General features: G+C 44.1%; 1 protein-coding gene across 1 annotated transcript; it reads left to right on the top strand.

Annotated features, from left to right (window-relative positions):
* The first annotated feature begins 170 nt into the window (after positions 1–170).
* epb41l4b (erythrocyte membrane protein band 4.1 like 4B) lies at positions 171–16,632 on the top strand. Its single transcript, XM_046400855.1, has 23 exons — positions 171–1,145; positions 3,493–3,597; positions 3,686–3,728; positions 4,258–4,336; positions 4,603–4,647; positions 6,085–6,137; positions 6,902–7,022; positions 7,705–7,792; positions 7,893–7,981; positions 8,206–8,275; positions 8,361–8,530; positions 9,500–9,609; positions 10,291–10,324; positions 10,583–10,616; positions 10,780–10,883; positions 13,008–13,147; positions 13,799–13,920; positions 14,001–14,114; positions 14,209–14,264; positions 14,358–14,510; positions 14,691–14,811; positions 14,968–15,101; positions 15,493–16,632. Exons 1-23 carry the CDS (start codon positions 855–857, stop codon positions 15,554–15,556), a joined length of 2,340 nt encoding a protein of 779 aa, XP_046256811.1. The 5' UTR covers positions 171–854; the 3' UTR covers positions 15,557–16,632.
* The last annotated feature ends 1,291 nt before the right edge of the window (positions 16,633–17,923 follow it).

The raw sequence follows: 17,923 nt of genomic DNA, 5'->3' as shown, positions 1-17,923 counted from the left end.
TAAATCATTCTCACTATGCTGGGGACCTCCTGGAAACCCCTTAACGGCCCTTGGGACACCTTGGATCCCACCTTGGGGACCCACAAATGATCCAGGTTGTTATAAAGCCCTCCCTCTCCTGACAGGTCCACAACAGACAGGTGGCGCTGGTTCACTGACACTGATGGGTCGGCCAGGCTGAACAGAAGTTTGTTCTGCGCTGTGTTTTTACGCAGGCGCAGATCACACTGTTTGTCCAGTTTGGTTGGTTGACTTTTACCTGTGAGGTAGACTAGTTTCGGTTCGCCGGTGGGAATAAGCAACAACGACCGAGGTCCGGTCCGGTTCAGAGGTGACGAGACTTGCCCCCCCTCCTTTCCCACTCCGGCCCCATGTGACTCAGGGACTCCCACTGCGGAGCGTCGGACGGGATTTCTCCGGGTTTTTAGAGTCGGTGCGCAACAGCGAGCAAAGCGGGAGGCAGGTGCACGGGAGAGGACAGGACAGGGGGAGGAGGAGGAGGAGGAGGAGGGTTGTTTGTATTTCCGTGAGAGAGTCCTGTCGGTCGCACCGGGCCGAATGATTGGTGGTCAACTGGTTGGCGCCTCGGTGGTCGATCTGTGTTAGTTTCATTAGTATGCGGCTGGAGTCTCCGCGCTGCCGCCGACATCCAGCCTGAGGACTGATCGGCAGCCCTGAAGTCTCCTCCGCGCCTGCTAAGTGACTCCTCTCCCCGGGGAGGACGAGGAGGAGGTGGAGGAGGAGGAGGAGGAGGCGACGGCAGCAGCAGAAGCAGGACCCCGGCTGCACCGACTGTTGTGTGGAACAGTTTTCACGGACGCAACACGGACCTCCTCGCCTCGTGGATCAGGAAGATGATGGGCTTTCTGCGCCGGACGTTCAGTCGCCGTTCACGGAGCCGCATCCAGTCGAGAGAGAGGGACGAACGGGACGGTAAAGGGGGAGGAGAAGGAGGGGGAGGAGGAGCAGCAGGAGGAGTGACCGGGAACCCCCTGCTCCTGCCCCATCAGCAGCAGGTCGTACATGCGCCCGCCGTGGTCACCGGGGGAGCGTCGGTTCACATCCCGGCGGCCGGGACGGCGAGGACCACCATCACCTGCCGCGTCCTGCTGCTCGACGGCTCGGATGTCACTGTGGATTTGCCTGTGAGTGCGGTGCGCCCGGTGTGCTGACAGCCGCTCAGTGTGTTTACACTGACCGGCACAGTGTGTAAACAGAGTACATGGCGCAGGACTGGGTGGTAGCCGAGGTCAATGTGAGTCAAAGTGCGGTCCGGGGACACCATGGGGACCTCCTAGGGGTCCCGGTGGGCTTCCCCGCAAAAAATGAGAGACAGGATCACTGCTGCTCTGTTCGTTCATTCATTCAACATTGAACTTTTAAAATTCAAAATATGAGAAGACATTGTTCTGTGGTGGATCTGAATGATGACAATTTCATCATAGTGAAAGTGATTGAACACATCCATGGTTAGATAATATGTAAAAGCAAGTATTTTGTTCCTTCCTGCTTTTCATTTGTCGACACGTCTTGCAAAGGAAATAATCAACAATAAGGAAATAATCAACAATAATACTGATAAACCGTTTTCAAGCAAAAATGCCCCAAAACTTGCAGGTAATATGAGGATTTGCTGCTTTCCCGACCTCTCTTTCTGCATATTGAATAGCTCACCTTTTGTTTTGGACTGAAAACCAAACAAAATGAGCAACTTGGAAGACCTCATCCTGGGATTTTGAAAGATAGCTTTTGACATTTAACAATTACAAACAGAGTAATCGGTTGCAAATCACTGGTAGCTGATTCTCAAGTTATAGCAAAATGTGTCTAGTTAGAAGTTTGGCACAGATGAGTTGCTCTCAAACAAACTTTCTCTTTTGGTCGTATCCGAGTGGCCTATATAGCATTAGTATGTGTTTGTGAGTGTGCTTCTTCCTGTACAGTAAGAGACTCCAGATGGTGTTATGATCAGCCAGTTCATCACATTACTTCCCCATTCTGATTGCAGGGAAATCTAAGACAGACCTGAAGCTGCCCCCTCCTGTTTGCTCTTTTACAGCATCTTCCTTTCACTTTCTCCTCCTCACCCTCCTCCTCCTCTCTCACTCTCTCCCTCAGCCTATTTGCCTGCATCTGATCTTCCTCAAGCAATCTCCGCTCCCCCCCCCGACTCCTCCTGCTTGTGCCATCTTCCCTCCTAATCATCTTTTACACTCCCTCTGTGGCCTGCTCCCTTGCTCATCGCCTTACTCTTTCACACTCTGCCTCGTCGTCCACCTCCCTCCTCTTCTCCTTCTCCCTCCTGCTCTCCATCCATCTCCCTCTGTCTTCCTCTATTCCCTGACTCCCTGATCTGATTTACCACCGTGGGGACTCTGTGTCACAGACGAGTGCTATGAGTTTGCGAGGGGTAGGTGGGATGATGAGCGAGCGTGTGGGCATTCGTGCGTAAGTGGCTTCCACTAAGATGTTTTCATTTTGAAGGTTGTGTGTGTCACCAAAGCTGGTGTGTGCGTGCGTCACCTTCTAAACTCTCAAACGATGTGTGGCGGGTTTTTGGGGTAGAAACCGTTTGTCTTGCTCTACATGGAGATTACAGCAATAACACAAAGCCACGGCTCCCATCGAGGTATTACAGATCCAACAGGAAAACGACACAGGGCTTGTCAGGTTGAAGGCTTAGTCACAGGTGTGTTGGAGCAAGTTTGTTCATGTCAGAGCTGAACTCGTTCATTAAAGCTTATTAGTCTGTCACTTCAGGGCTGAGCGAAGACAAAACACAAGGCAGAACAGGAACAGTAAAATATTCACTTCACTGTGGGTGACTGTGTGCAATTGTTGTGCACCCGTGTGATAGAGGCTATGATTTCAATCAGCCTCTCTAAACATGCTGCAAAATGAGCGAGAGCGTTCTGGTGATTTTTTTTTTTCTCCCCTGTCCCCAATCCCTTAATACCACTGATTTCCTCACACATTCATACTCTCACCAGGAAGTTTAGACTGGTTATCAGGATCCAAAGTACAAGGCTGTCATCTTTCCACACACCCACTGTGTGTTATATGGGTCAGGCTGGGGTTAGGTCTTCATATGGGGCGATGAGGCTTGTGGACTGTTCAGACAAAAGGACAGGACAAACTGTTGCTGCAGTAGTCTTGCTGTAGCGCACAGCTTTTGGTCATGTGTGTTACTGACAGCAACAGCAACAGTGGGATGAATGTCCTTTCTCTCAGGAGCTTGTCTTTATCGTTTTATCCCAGATGTGTGCACACACACACACACACACACACACACAACCACTTTCACATGCACTGCAGATCATTTGGTTCATGTTATGGATTGCAAAATTACGTGGAAATGCAGCAGCCACCAGGAACTCAGTTTTAATGCGCCTTTTATGATGAGACGATCAGATTACTACAGCAGAGGAGACAACAAATAAACACACAGGAAGCTCAGTTCTAAATATTTAACTTTTTGTTCTTCTTTTGCAGAGTAAGTCCAAAGGCCAGGACCTTTTTGATCAGATCATGTATCACATAGATCTGGTTGAGACAGACTACTTTGGGTTGCAGTACATGGACACAGAGCAAGTCTCAGTGAGTAACAAGTAACAAACTCTTACTTCTACCACGGTAGACCACAAGCTGATGTAAGTCATCTCTTGATTCATTTTCTCTCTTTTAGCACTGGCTGGACATGTCCAAGATTATAAAGAAACAGATCCGAGGTAAGTCCAGCTCACCTGTTTGCTAATTAGGCCTGCTTGTGTTGTGTTGTGTGTCTAGGAAAATGTGCAGCCTGCTGTATGTGCATGTGGAAGCAGGTGAGTGGGGAGCAGGTGGCACATTATCTAATGTTGACACGGTGATTAGCATGTGCATTAGGAGCCATACCCTTGTTTGCTCTCCAGCTTCTGACAGGGGGGATGAATGGTACAGGAGGCGGAAGGAAAACCTGATGTTCAACTTGTCTGCCGGCCCTTTCTTCTTCGAGTTCAGTGGCATAAAAGAAAGTGTGACCAATGTTGAAGTGAAAAAAAAGATAAAAGTGGGTTGCAAAGAAATGTGGGTGGAAAACGATTTATGGCTGGGCTGACAGTGACGGACTCACGGACTAGATGAGATCAGAAAGGTCAAAATGAAGTATAAGAAGATTAGATTTGATTGGATTAATTGTCTGTAAATTACTACTTCATCTCTCTCCACCGCTTTCTCTTCTTGTCTCACACATATTTTCACATACATTTGTTTTTTCAGATGGGCCCCCATACAGACTGTTCTTCAGAGTGAAATTTTACTCGTCGGAGCCAAATAACCTGCGTGAGGAATTCACAAGGCAAGACTCTCAGACGCAAATCAAACATGCACATGAACACACTCAGTTTTCTCAAGAGCCCAGTGCGGCGGTCCAAAGGGGATGTGGGGCTAATTACTTTGCTGCTCTGGGCAGACTCAAATCAAGGCCAAATGGACAGAGACTTGTTAAAACAAATTATGTGTCAGAGATGAGGGAAAGCCTGTGATACATCAATTGATTTATGTTCTTGTTCCATGTAAGCCTCTCACTCGGTGTTGTTATTTATTTATTTATTACACCAACAGGTATCTGTTTGTGCTGCAGCTTCGACAAGATATTCTGTCTGGCAAGTAAGTTCCTACATACGCAGTTGGCACATTTAAAATAATATTTTTGATATTTTAGGAAACACGTCTCTTTCTCGGGGAGAGTAAGATGTGACCATTGATATGCTCTCATGTCAGCATGAAAAACAAACACAAACAGCCAGCAGCTTTTTAACTTAGCTCAGGAACCAGGAAGTCACTGCATCCAGACAGGAAATAGTCGGGGACAATGATCGTTGACCTGTGACCGGCACATCAATTTTAGATCTCAATTTTTACAGGCTCGATATGAAGCAAACAAAATACTGGTAGGAAGATTTTGTTACCATTGGACAGAGTCAGGCTAACCCTTTCCCCCCGTTTCCAGTCTTTGTGCTAAGCTAAGCTGACTGGCTGCTGGCTTAGTGCGGAGACATGAGAACGGTATCAATCCCTTCGTCAAAGTCTGGACAAGAAAGAAAATATGTATATTTTGCAAAATGTACAACTATTGCTTCAGGAATATTAAATATGTACACAGTGATATTTACATACATCGCGTACACACAAACACAGCTACAAACTACATGTGCATTTAAAAAGGAACCTCGCAGGAGAGGTGGGAAGCTAATGACAAGTTCAATTAAAGAAACTTGATGCTACATCGACACACGACATTTCACTTGCAAGGACAACACACAGCATGTGACTAAAGGTTTGCTTTGATGGTGAACAGTTTTCTGAACTAGCTCAAACAATTTCTGAAGAGTGCTCAAATAGAGATGTGCAAATAAATGTCCTACTCTGTAGTTTCCAGGCGTTAGATAGAGCTAAACGATTAAGACGAATTTAACCTTGAATCTACATGTCGAAATCTGACCTCACTTCAACTGAAACACAAGAAAACATTCATCCTAAAATTAAATTTGTCCTCTAAATTTTCCCCCTTAAGAGTGTAAACTGTTTTTCAGGTAATTTCTCTTCATCTGTGCAAACATCTGGATCTCACAAGTAGCATTAAAGCTGGTATAAACACACTCACCTGTGAGAGCGCACACGCACAGGTGACCTACACTGGAGTTTGGGGGACTTCTGAACAGCAGAACCCGTTTTCTCCCACACAAACACAAACCTGCATGCACAAACACACACTCAGACAGCGTGTTGCCCCTCTCCCTCCTCCTGGCTCTATCTGGGCCACGGATCCCCAGAGTCCAGCTCTATTATAAAGCTCAAGATCAAGAACGGCAGAGGGCTGCTTATTTTAGGAAGAGGGTTGCTCCTCTCCTCCTTGATGCACACACACACACACACACACACACACACACACACACACAGAGTGTAGGGCGTTCAGACACTTTAATGTCATTCCAACACATAATAACATGTACACGTCACACTGTGGGTTAGGTCTAATGAGTGTGTGTGAATGTAGTCACACAGCAGACAGCTCATCACCAGTGTTTCTTTTTCCCTGGACAGGTTGAAATGTCCCTATGACGTCTCAGTAGAGCTGGCAGCATATTGTTTACAAAGTAAGTAGACTCATTCATAAGTAGCGATTAGTTCATAGACTTTTCACTTCCACCTCTCAAAGTTCACACTACTTCCAGCTGTTCTCACCCTTTTAACACACGATAGACTGGGAAGACATTAATCTCTATTAATTTCACTGTGACGTGAAAACCAGCTTTCAGATGTGAAAACTGAAGTTCGCTCACTTACTTGATTATTTATTTGTTTGTAATCTATTATTGGCTGGTAAAGCTCTTCCTCAGTGGGGCGATTACTTTGACATCTGTGACAGGAGAAAAGCAAGAGTTTTATGATGTGTGCCATAAGAAAATTAAACCCAGAGAACTAGCAATAAGCCAAGATGGATGCTGTCTGAACATGAATACAATATGAATTTTGTTGTTAAATAGCTCGCCCTTCTGTAGCCTTGCCTTAAATCTCAAATGTCAAAGCTAGTCACAGTGGATTAGCTGTCTTTCAAACAAGTTTTATGTGTTGTGGTGCAGTGTGCAGAGATTTGCAGCTTTAAAAAGAAACTATGGGACATTTGCTCAACAGTGGCCCATGTGGCCTTGAGGGACAATTATGGAATCATGATAAATGGTAACACATAGCATAACAGCAGACAGAGTCATGCTGTCAAGTCTTCTTAGTCACCTTAAGCAGTTTATTTTTACTTATTGCATTAACTTTTTTGTATGTGAAAGTAGCGTCACAAAAGACTGTACTGAGACATGTTTGCTGCCCTCCCCTTTTGTTTTTCCAAACCTCTTGACATACCCAGGTGAGCTGGGAGACTGCGACCCCTTGGAGCACTCTCCTGAGCTGGTGTCGGAGTTTCGTTTCAGTCCCAAACAGAGCGAGGCCATGGAGGCGGACATATTCGGCAGGTGGTTAGATCTCAGGTGAGTTTACAGCTCATTTTGAATTTAAAGAAAATGGGACTTTGTCAACCATTTAGACCCAGGACACATAAACATTTCCACGTCTGTACTAAATTCCATGATACTTAAAATAACTTACAGCGACCGGCGATTAGACCCGAGCGTGTTTGTCTCCTCTTAGGATGAAACAAGTGGGGCAAAAAAGCAGAGCGCGGAGCAGGAAAGGAAGTCATTCTGCTGCTGCCTTGCGGCGTGAGGGGATCTAAATTTCACTCTCCCTCCTTTCTCTCTTCCTCCGCCTTGGCCTCGCTCTCACTGGCCTATGTGGAGGATTAAGGGATTAATCCCTGGAGGGTCTTGATTGATTCCGAGCAGTATTTAACCCAGCCGCAGTCTGATTGCTCCCATCTCGGATTAGATTACATACACATATGCTGTGCTTCATCGAGCCGACTGAGCCACACAAGGACGAACCCACTCTGAGTTTGCAGTCATTCTTACACACCAGGACTGAGTCAGGATTACTCACGGAGTATTTCCCCTCTATGGCTAACACCAATTACCAGTAGAGGCCATGAAGTGTCGTTACTGATATTTTCCTTTTCAGACAGAGTAGCAACACAAAGTGTCAGAAGCAAGGTGACAGAGACAGTGATATTTTTGCTGTGAAAACTCAGCATGGTGTTTTCTTTTGTATCCACAGGGGAAAGAGTCCGTCTCAAGCAGAGATATCTTTTCTCAACAAATGCAAGTGGCTGGAGCTTTATGGTGTAGATATGCACTTTGTCAAGGTGTGTGGGTGTGTTTTATTTCTGTAAGTGGCACTATGTTACGGGTGTGTTTGACAGCTAAAGGTGTGTGTGTGTGTGTGTGTATGTATTGGGTTTTCAGGGCAGAGATGGAGGAGAATATGCACTCGGTCTCACTCCTACTGGCATCCTAGTGTTTGAGGGCTCCAACAAAATTGGCCTCTTCTTTTGGTGAGGACACTGAATGCATCTTTCATGCTCCTGACTAAGCCGAAGTAATTGTTTAAATTAATGAGTTCAGTATTTATCTCAAAAGTCTGCACAGCAACAGATCTTGAAACTACTGCCTTTCTAAGTGGCTGAGAAATTAATTAGTTCACTTAATGCTGATGCTCGTCTTAAATAACACTGAAAACTGAGGTATTAATGCACAGTGCTTGGTTTGCCTCACCCAGGCCAAAAATCACTCGACTGGACTTTAAAAAGAGTCGACTCACTTTGGCCGTGGTGGAGGATGATGATCAGGTTTGTATCTTTTCACAAACACATACGAAAGCACAGGCACACACTCACACAGGTGGGCTAACGGCGTTTGGTTGTTTTCTGACAGGGTCGGGAGCAGGAGCACACGTTTGTGTTCCAGCTGGCCAGCTCCAAGAGCTGCAAACACCTGTGGAAGTGTGCCGTGGAGAGCCACGCCTTCTTTCGCCTACGTCAGCCGACCACGGGCAAGGCCAGCCGCAGCGACTTCACTCGACTCGGGTCCCGCTTCAGATTCAGGTAGAGCGCAGAGACTGACTCACCTGTTGCGTTGACTGAAGAAAGATGATACAAGTGGGCTCACTGAGGTGGTTGTGGCCAGCATGAACACCAGCATATGGGGAACAGTGTGTCACATGAAACAGAGCCTTCCTACTGTATCTATGGTTACGGTGTATCTATGGTTACGTGGATCTGTTCCCATTGCAACTGAGATATCCCCTTCATATTGTTTGTTTTGTTTTTCGGACTATTATCTGAGATGGTCAAAGCAAATTCTCATTCTTGAGGGGCACTTCCTGTTATTTGTTGGAGCTGCTGAACAAAGCATCATGAAGTCTGTTTTACACAGGAGTCATTAGATTAAAAACTCGAGCTACAGGTGGTGGTTAACATGCCAGTGTCATTTATGTGGAACTTTTTGTTGTCAGACAGTTTTTGAATTAGAGTAATTTCATCATAGAAATGAATGAGCAATTAAGTATGCTTAAGAAAATGTTGTTGGAGCAAAAATGTAAGAAATTTAAGGTCGACTAAATAGAAATGCATACAAAATTCTTCAGATTGATTACCCTTATGATAATAATAATAACAATAATGCTAATAAATAATAATGCATTTTATTTAAACGTGCCTTTCAAATCACTCAAGGTCACAGTACATCAAAAACAATACAAAACAATGTCAATGAATATTGGAAAATAAAAGCAATAGATGAAAACATGACAGCAGAAAGTAGTACAAAAGAACAGAAATTGAGGATAATTAAAAGAGTGCACGCAGCAGCTATTCTGAAACGAGTTTTGAGCTTGGCTGTTTTCGTAGCTTTCTTGGTTTTGTGTTAAGTTGCTGTGTTTAGTGTCCTGACCGTGGCGCAAACAAAATGGGCTACATTTTTTCGAAACAATTTTTTAAAGCCTTGAAGTTGGTATAAACTGTTTCAGACATTTATACTTTTTTTTTTTTACCTCCTTCTGTGCTGTGTTTCAGTGGTAAAACAGAATATCAGGCTACTCATGGAGGCAGACTGAGGAGAGCCAGCACGTTTGAGAGGAGGCCGAGCAAGAGGTACCCCTCCCGCACGCAGTCGTTGGGCAAAGGTGAGACTTATCGACACATACAAACGTTGATGACTCACAGCACCTGTTTTTGATCCATTACTTGCCTGCACATGTTGTCGTGAAGGTCACATACTTTAGAAAACTTGACTTTGCCATACATAATTACTGCTTGACTGTATTTTTTTTGACCGAAAAGGAAAAGCTGTTGCCTGTAGGGTTCGGGGTTTTCACCAAAAATATATAAAATTATCTGGTAATACAGCAGCTTACAAACAGCTCTGGCTCTTTTTAAAGAAAGTGCTCGAGATTCTTAAGACAGGTTGTAACACGTTAGTGTCACCTTTCCACTGTCAAGAGCAGCTGCAGCTGCCCTCTTTCCTCCTCCATACTTCCCACCATCTGCACACAAGCCTCTTTCTCACCGTAATCTATTATGCATGAATGATCAAGGGCAGGCTACTGATGCATTTACCTCAAGACTGTCAGTGTGTCCACACACCTTTTACTATTGGCTGGTTTGTCATTCAGCCCCTGCAATGCAAAATAAATGAAGACTGTGTGGGTAATAGCTGAGAGCTTAGTGTGATAACATGTATGCAAAGAGTGACGAACACCAGATAACTGCTCTGAAAGAAGAAACAGACAAATGAAGATAAAGTGACAAACTTTTCTGCTCTTTTGCTTTCTTTCTCTAACTGACATCACGTCTTACTGTGTCAGCTGCCATTTCCCCAGCCAAGCCGCCACACATCAGGTAAAACACCCACAAATGTACACAATACACACATGCACATTCATATTACTTCACTCATGAGGACATTCCATTGATTACGCTCACTCCTTATCCTCTAACCTTGACCTTAATCCACACAACAGCCTGGATAATCTGAATTTATGCCTCTGTTGTGAAAGAAGAAAGAAGTAAAATAGTGGTCAACTTGTAGTTTTGAGGATATTTTATCTTTCCAAAACATGTACACATGAGGAAATTAATGTTTTCGTTCTTTTCCAGTGCTCACGCTAGCCCTGATCCCAGCCTACATCCAGTGAGTGACCGCAGATAACCCACTTTCACACGCACACACACACACACACACACACACACACACACACACACACACACATGCAGCAGCCACTGATCTGGCTTCGCCCTTGTGACAACATTTAATTTCAGCGTCTCTTCAATCCATCTCCTCTCCTTCCCTCCAGTATCAGCACAACATTCCCATCGGTCACGAGCCGTGGCACCCATCCCACCCGGCTCTCACACCCCCAGTTTACCTGCAGCCCTCCGGACACACACCGTCACACAGGTAAGACAGCTGAGCACAGAGGACACAGAGAGCAGGGTTGAGAGGTGCTCAAGGACGTACCATCAGTCTTAGGGACCCTTGAGTTTCTATTTCTAGACGAAGTCAATCACTTTATGCTCTGTGTTAGGTACTCCTCATTATGTGTTTTTCATTACACTTCACATCACTCATGAATCTCATGTCTGTGTGTGTGTGTTGTCTACCTCCATGCTGTGCGTATGATTCTCCATTTCCCTGTCATGTTCAGACCTGTTGTAGACGCTGCGAGTCCCGTGTCCAGTCTCCCCCCCATCCCGGAGCGAACCATCAGCATCAGAGGAAACGTCAGTGTGGTTAACAGGGACAAGGTCATGACTGAACTTTGACCTCTGTTTAACCCTGGGAATCTGCTTCAAACCCAGAGTCCTAACACTGAGACTTACAGGGCTGGTTTTCCCAAGAGAGGAACTCTGCTGATGGACTCACTGGGGAAAAAGTTGTCTTTGTAATCCTCGTTAACACTGTCATCATCTGTTTGTTGTATCACCTCATGTGTTTCAATGTGCACCTTCGTGGAATATCCCAAAAAAGGACAAAAGACCTTATAATCCAGGTCAGAAGTTATCAAACTGACTGTCAACACCTCCCCAAGCGGTTTTTGGTGAGGGGGGGAATGAGGCAAAGTGCAAGGTGAAAGGGACCGGTGCATACTGGTGTTCTGAAACCAGTTGGGAAGTTAGTTGTTGTTGTTAGGCTTGATGATTTGGCCTGCTTATCAACAGTTGCATCGACAGCAATGAATGTGACACCCAGCTGATAGACAAAATTAGCTTCTTTAAGACCTTCAGTGCCCCCATTTTGTGCCAAAAATCGCACTCCTTCTCGACATCACAACCCAGTCAAATCTGAGCACACAGCCGTGATACGTGCAGCTTTACATTCAGTATCTCTTGCACTTTCTGACGATGTCACTGTGCACAATATCTGTCGTCGGTAAGCCTTCCATAAATCTGTTTAGAGATCACAGGAACAAGATGTTTCTCATTACTGCCAAAAATTAGAGTAATTCTGTGATCTGTAGTCTGCGCAGATCCTGTAGTCTGCACAGTCGCTACGCTGCAAACAAGTACTACTAACATCTAATGTGGCGTACCTTAATGTTGTATCCCTCAGCTAACTCGCTGATTCCGTGGTAACGTTATACTTCCTGTTTTCAGACCAGATTTTGGGAACTGTTCCAAAAGTCTTCCGGGTTAAAGTAAGACAGTCATTAATAACATAATCATTGTAATGAGGCTCAGAATGTACCGCTTGTTTGTTATACACAATCATGTACAGCGACAGAACCACTGATAAAGACTAAAAGACACGACTGCAAACAATATGATGAGAGGAGCCTCATGACCTGGTTTTGTGATGTATATTTTCATGTTACCGGGGTTGTTTTTTTTTTCATCCCTCAGTATGTTTATTGTAAAATCTCATATTCATTTTCTTCATGCCTTATTAGTCTTGTGACACTTGATTTAGACAAATCACTTTAATTTGAGTGAGATAAAGTGATGGGGGTGCCGGACGAGGTGATTCTCCACAGGGGTCAAGGAGTCGAGCAACTGTTTAATGCTGGTTTAGGGATTAAGCTGCTTTAAAAGTGTGTAGTATATAGTTCAGTGTGAAACAGAAGCTAGAGACCTGCATATGTGGGGTTGTGCTTTTAAAGTGAGACTTTCGAGTTAATTTGTTATAACAGGTTATGGATTTGCTAAATCAGACGACTGTTTACAGAAAGGTGTGGCCAATGTTTTTGTCTTAATAGTGTGTTGACTTTTCCTCTGTATCAGTTACTTGAATCACATCATGCCTTTAGGGAAGTTGCCATATTGCTTTTCAAATAAACAAAATGTTTGTAATTGCGCAAAACTGCAAATGTCTGTCCTTCATTGTTTTATAACTTTAGCCCACTTGTCACAGTCATGTGACTGTCTTTTTCCACATCTGTAGTGGGATTTGTAGTTTTTTTGTCAAAACTTTACGGCTTTGAAAGAAGAAGTTGGATAACAAAGATTTATTTTGGTTTATTTCTTAACTGCCCTTTGAGGGTGCAGTTTAGGTGGAATTTGTTTTGACTGCTTGTGTTGTCTTCAGTTTCCCCCTCAGTGGTCCTGCCTCAGACCATCAGTTCAGTGTTGAAGAGAACGAGACGTCTTATTCTGGCAAGATCCACCACCATCACCGTCGCCACACCCACAGCCAGGATACGCTCTGCCACACACACATCAAGAACAGTGAGTACAGTCAGCCTGTCTGTAAATCTGTGATCCGTTTGCAGTGTAGACTGATGCTCTTTTCATTAAGGATCAGCTAATCCCAATAACACAAAACCGTACTTTCTCACTTAAAGGGTGGCTTCACCATTTTCAAGTCCAAATTCCACTCTCTTTTAGTATTAAGTTCCTGCTGTTGTTTTTCCTCCACCTTGCAGTGGAGGAATGTACCCCAAAGAGGACATTTTGTAATCAAAATGTTGATTTGGAACACATTTTTGCACAGACAGAAAACAGTGGATTTTTTTGTCCATCATCTCTTAAATTCGAAGTACATTATCAAGGTAAAGTAAAAAGGTAAGTAAAAAAAAAAGTCAAAGTCAAGTCAAAACTCTTAATAAATTAGCTCTGTGCATTACCCAGATGTACTGGAAAATCCTTTTTCTTCTGTCTTTATTTCCCTCCAATTTTGAATGTTCTGTTTATGTACAAAAGTGTCTATCAAAATGTGCCACTGTGGATATAAATATAATAAACCACTCAGATACTAACTTTGCCATCCCTCCCACATGAAATCTACTCAGCAACAAGTAACACAATGGGTCTGTTCATTCACATATACAAAAACAAACGCATCCTTTAGTTTTGCTCCTTAAACTTTTTGTGCATTAGAACGTCGAGCTCCTCCCTGCCCTGCAGATGAGCTGGACATTTCTCAAACTCTGCTCAAGGCCTTGGAGTCGGAAAGTGATTCGCCCCCCTGGCCCTCGCTGCACGTCAACATGGACAACAAGGTCAGACACTTTGCCCACATGCTTGTTGTCTTATTCTGCTCGCAGTAAGATGTTTACCTTCCTGCCTGTTCCCCTGCCAGGGAGAGGAGAAGCAGCTGTCTGAAAAGTCTCTGCACCCTCCTGCCTCTCCAGCAATGCTCCCCGACCACCTTAAATGTAACATCTTAAAGGCCCAGGTGGAGGCGGCTTTCCGGGTGAGTACCGTGGTTCACATCCACCTAACAATCTAAGCCTTGTGTACTGTACAGTGTAACTGACAGCAGCATCATCTTCTCCCACATGATGAAGAAGGAAGCTCCAGCAACACCAAGGGGGAAGAACTCAAATGAGACCCTCAATGACAGGCCAGTGCCCTCACTGTATCTTCACATGCTTGCACACATTTCTGCATATTTGTATTTGAGACCAACTCTCCATGTCACGGCTCTGGTCTTCAGGTATCAGAGCTCGTCCCAGGACTCGGCTGCGTCTAGTCTAACAGCGGAAAAGATGCCGCCTCGGCAAGACCGTGACCCCACACCGGAGAGGCTGCAGTCCAAAGCCAACACAAGCACCAGCCGAAGAAAACGACTGGTCAGGCAGTTCAGCTTGTGAGTACATATTACCTTTGATAACTGCTGAAGGATGGAGCTTCAGAGGAGAAATTTCACAAATACTCCACAGAGCACTTGAAGCAAAAGCAATGCAATTTCCACTGTTTGAAAAGGACATTTTGTTCAGAACAATCTGCAGGTCATGTAAGTCATTCAGTATCTCAATTTATTGGTCAGTAACCATGAAGATGAAGATAATCTCCCAGAAGCACTTGCAGCCATCTCCTCCCAGAGTACAGGAAAGTCAGGATCTACCAGCTCATTGGACAAACAGATACAGCCCTCCATATACCCACAGGTAGCATACACTCCTATACACACGCCTTGGAAAGCCTTTAAGAATGTTTGTTTAATGCATTACTCTCCACTTATGTGGGATTAATTCAGACTTTCAGCATGATCTGTAAGTAAACACAGGGATGTCTGTGTCTGTGTAAACACATGTGTATTGCAGGTGGATAATATGCCAGCACTGGAGCTGGGTAGTCCATGTTGTTCCTCTCCTTCGCCTTCTCCCCATCTCTCCCCTTCATACTACCGTAGCTCCAATCCTCACCAGGTCCCTTACCTTGCTGCCCATAACAACAGGTAACACACCTCAATTCTTCATGTTCACCGACTGAGGCACGATCATTAAATGCTTAAAAGAACAGTTCGCCCAAAAATCAAAATTTAGTCACCACCGCGCTGATGGAAAGTTGGATGAAGTTTGCAGATGAGCAGAACATCACAATTCATGTAAAATTATGTGATTAAGGTACCTTTGAATTATATACGTATGTCCTCATATTTAACAATTAATTTGTTAACATTGCTCGTGAGTTCAAATAAATCACATTTTGTTTGTATTCCAAACGTAAAGTGCAGTAATGTTTTTGAGGTTTTATGTGATTGAAAAGGAGTCGCAAAGAAAAATGAACTGAAAACGGGAGCAGCTGTGGTACCATTAAACTTCTTGTTTGTATCTTTCTGTTTGCAGCGGAGAGGAAGTGAGGTTGGACAGAGAGAAGATTCTCAGAGCACTGCTGATGACGGAGCTCTGAGGCGTTGACCCTCGACCCCGGACTCATCACTGGGCACAGCAGACCTTACATTAAGTGAGGAAGGTGGAGGCAGAACACCCAAAGTCGTTGGCTGCAATCAACATTTGTATATTTGCATAACACTTTCAGCAGCTATAAATATATATTTGCATAAAGGCAATTGTTATATTTGCGTAACTGTTATTTTAGAGGGATGGTTGTTTGTATTCATGAAACTGAAAACTTTAACAATACGTGATACCGAAATGGTCTCACCGACTCACACATACAGACACCTAACAGACAAGCTACAGATGTGACTGGTGCTGCCTGCATGATAAATATGTTACACAATGAAATATTTATCTGATTTGCTTCGGGGTTATGTTTAAGTTTTGTGTGATTTCATCAGCACTGTGTCCATGTTGATACCCAAACTGTGTTTCAGACTGCGACTGTTGAAGCTTTGGTTTGTACACTTTGAAAAATAACAGGCTGAAGCGAAAGTCAGTTCACTTTCAAGTCAGTTTGTTCAAAATGTAAATAGACATTGTGATTAATATGCAGACACCAGAGCAGGCATTGTAAATGCTTAATTCCTTATTTCTGTCGGTCACATATCGGTTTTGACTTGCCAAAACATTTGCAGCATTTGAAGATTTAAAAAAATTTCTGAACAGAACGAATTGAAAGTGAATTCAGACTCGGTGCAGATGTGGAGAGTGTTGTGACTGTGCTGCTGCAGTCTCAATCTGCCCACTAGAAGGAGACAAATCTGCAGTCACAGCTCCTGTGGCAGCTGAACTCACTGATCTTGTGTTGTCATGACGAACAAATCATGAATCATGTTGCTTTTTTTTTTTTTTTTTTTTTTTTAATTTAGTTTGAGTTTTCATCACAGGTGAAATGCAGTACGGATCTCAGAGGTCTTATTCTTGGAAATTAGCTATTGTTTAAGCGTTACCATGCCGCTTAATGACTTTATTTCAGCACTTGTTTTGTCACGACCACATCTGAGGCAGTGTATGACATGTTGTCGTGTTGACTGTGTTGTTCCTGCCCTTGGTGGGATCTTAATAAAAGCCAAATCATCAGTTTGACAACTCTGTAGCAGCATCTTTGGTGTGTGCACTGGCAAGGGAATGTGGATCAGCAACGCCCTGCGTGCCTGTGTGTAAAGTGTGTGCGCATGCCTCACCCACCCTGTGAGGGAATGTTGTTACAAAGTGTACTGCTGATTTATCTGCCAATACACACCTATGAGGTGCAGTGCAGTGAGTCAGCCTGTAATTGCATCTCTGTTCTGTCCTACATTAAATCACTAAGTGATAGATCACTTCGCATTCTATCACTACCACTTAGTGATATCCCAGCTGACAGTGGGTGAGAGGTGGAGTACACTGTGGACTGGTCACCAGGCTGAGACACAAAGACAGACAAACACACATTCACACCAAGGGGCAATGCAGAGTAGCCAGTTAATCTAACGTACGTTTTTGGGACTGTGGGAGGAAGCCGGAGTTCCTGGAGAAAACCCATGCTGGCACAGGGAGAACATGCAGACTCAGAAGGTTCCAGACCAGGATTCGAACCTGCTGGGAGGCAACAGTGCTGACCACTGTATCACCGAGCTGCACGATCTCCCAAAAAAATAGGATAAAATAAACCAGACCACCCTTCGTTCAGCAAAAAGAAAAAAATACACACCATGACCTCACCTCCCCAGTAATGTTTTTCAAAAAGACTCTGATATCCTGTGGGTTACTTCATCAGAGATAAAGTTAGGGAAATTAAACCTTTTCATAAATCTCCATTGTTACGTCTGTGCAATTATTTACTGTATGACAGGTCCCATAAACATCATCCATCCATCCATTTGGATTGCTGCTCCCAGCAATATGCCTATAAAATATTTGTACTTTTGCTTCTGTAGAGATGTTGCCTGAATACATGGCTTTGAACTCAGTTGATATGTATGTGTGTGTGTTACATTATGTAGCTTACTTAAAACAAACAAACAAACATAATAGTGGTTTGTGGCTTGACAGCCACAACCGACATTTAGGATTACCATTATCATAGCATGCCTTCATAAAGGAGTGATTTTAGAAAAACAGCTGTGTCCTGGAAAACATTTTAGGATTTTTTTCCCATTGAAATGCACAGCTGCCATTCTTTTGTCCATTATCAGGTCTCCTTCCTTCTCCTATCTGTCCTTTACATATTTAGTTGACTAAATGTTCGGACTGAAAATGTATTCTCTTATGCAATCGGGAGCTCTTTTAATGTCCAGATTAGGATTAGGGTTAGGAAAATCCCAGTCTCCTCTCTCTTTTGGCAGCTGTAATGTTTTCCACTGTAGTCTAGATCTTTTCACTGCCAATATTT

Source organism: Scatophagus argus, chromosome 9, assembly GCF_020382885.2.
Source record: "Scatophagus argus isolate fScaArg1 chromosome 9, fScaArg1.pri, whole genome shotgun sequence".
NCBI lineage: Eukaryota > Metazoa > Chordata > Actinopteri > Scatophagidae > Scatophagus > Scatophagus argus.
The sequence above is the reverse complement of the archived record's forward strand: the minus strand, read 5'-3'. Positions and strand labels throughout refer to the sequence as shown.

Excerpts from the sequence above, each read along its gene's own strand:
- epb41l4b (XM_046400855.1), top strand. The coding sequence starts at position 855 with ATGATGGGCTTTCTGCGCCGGACGTTCAGTCGCCGTTCACGGAGCCGC. Across the intron at positions 3,729-4,257 it reads TATAAAGAAACAGATCCGAG|ATGGGCCCCCATACAGACTG; the intron begins GTAAGTCCAGCT and ends TTGTTTTTTCAG. Across the intron at positions 7,793-7,892 it reads TAGATATGCACTTTGTCAAG|GGCAGAGATGGAGGAGAATA; the intron begins GTGTGTGGGTGT and ends TTGGGTTTTCAG.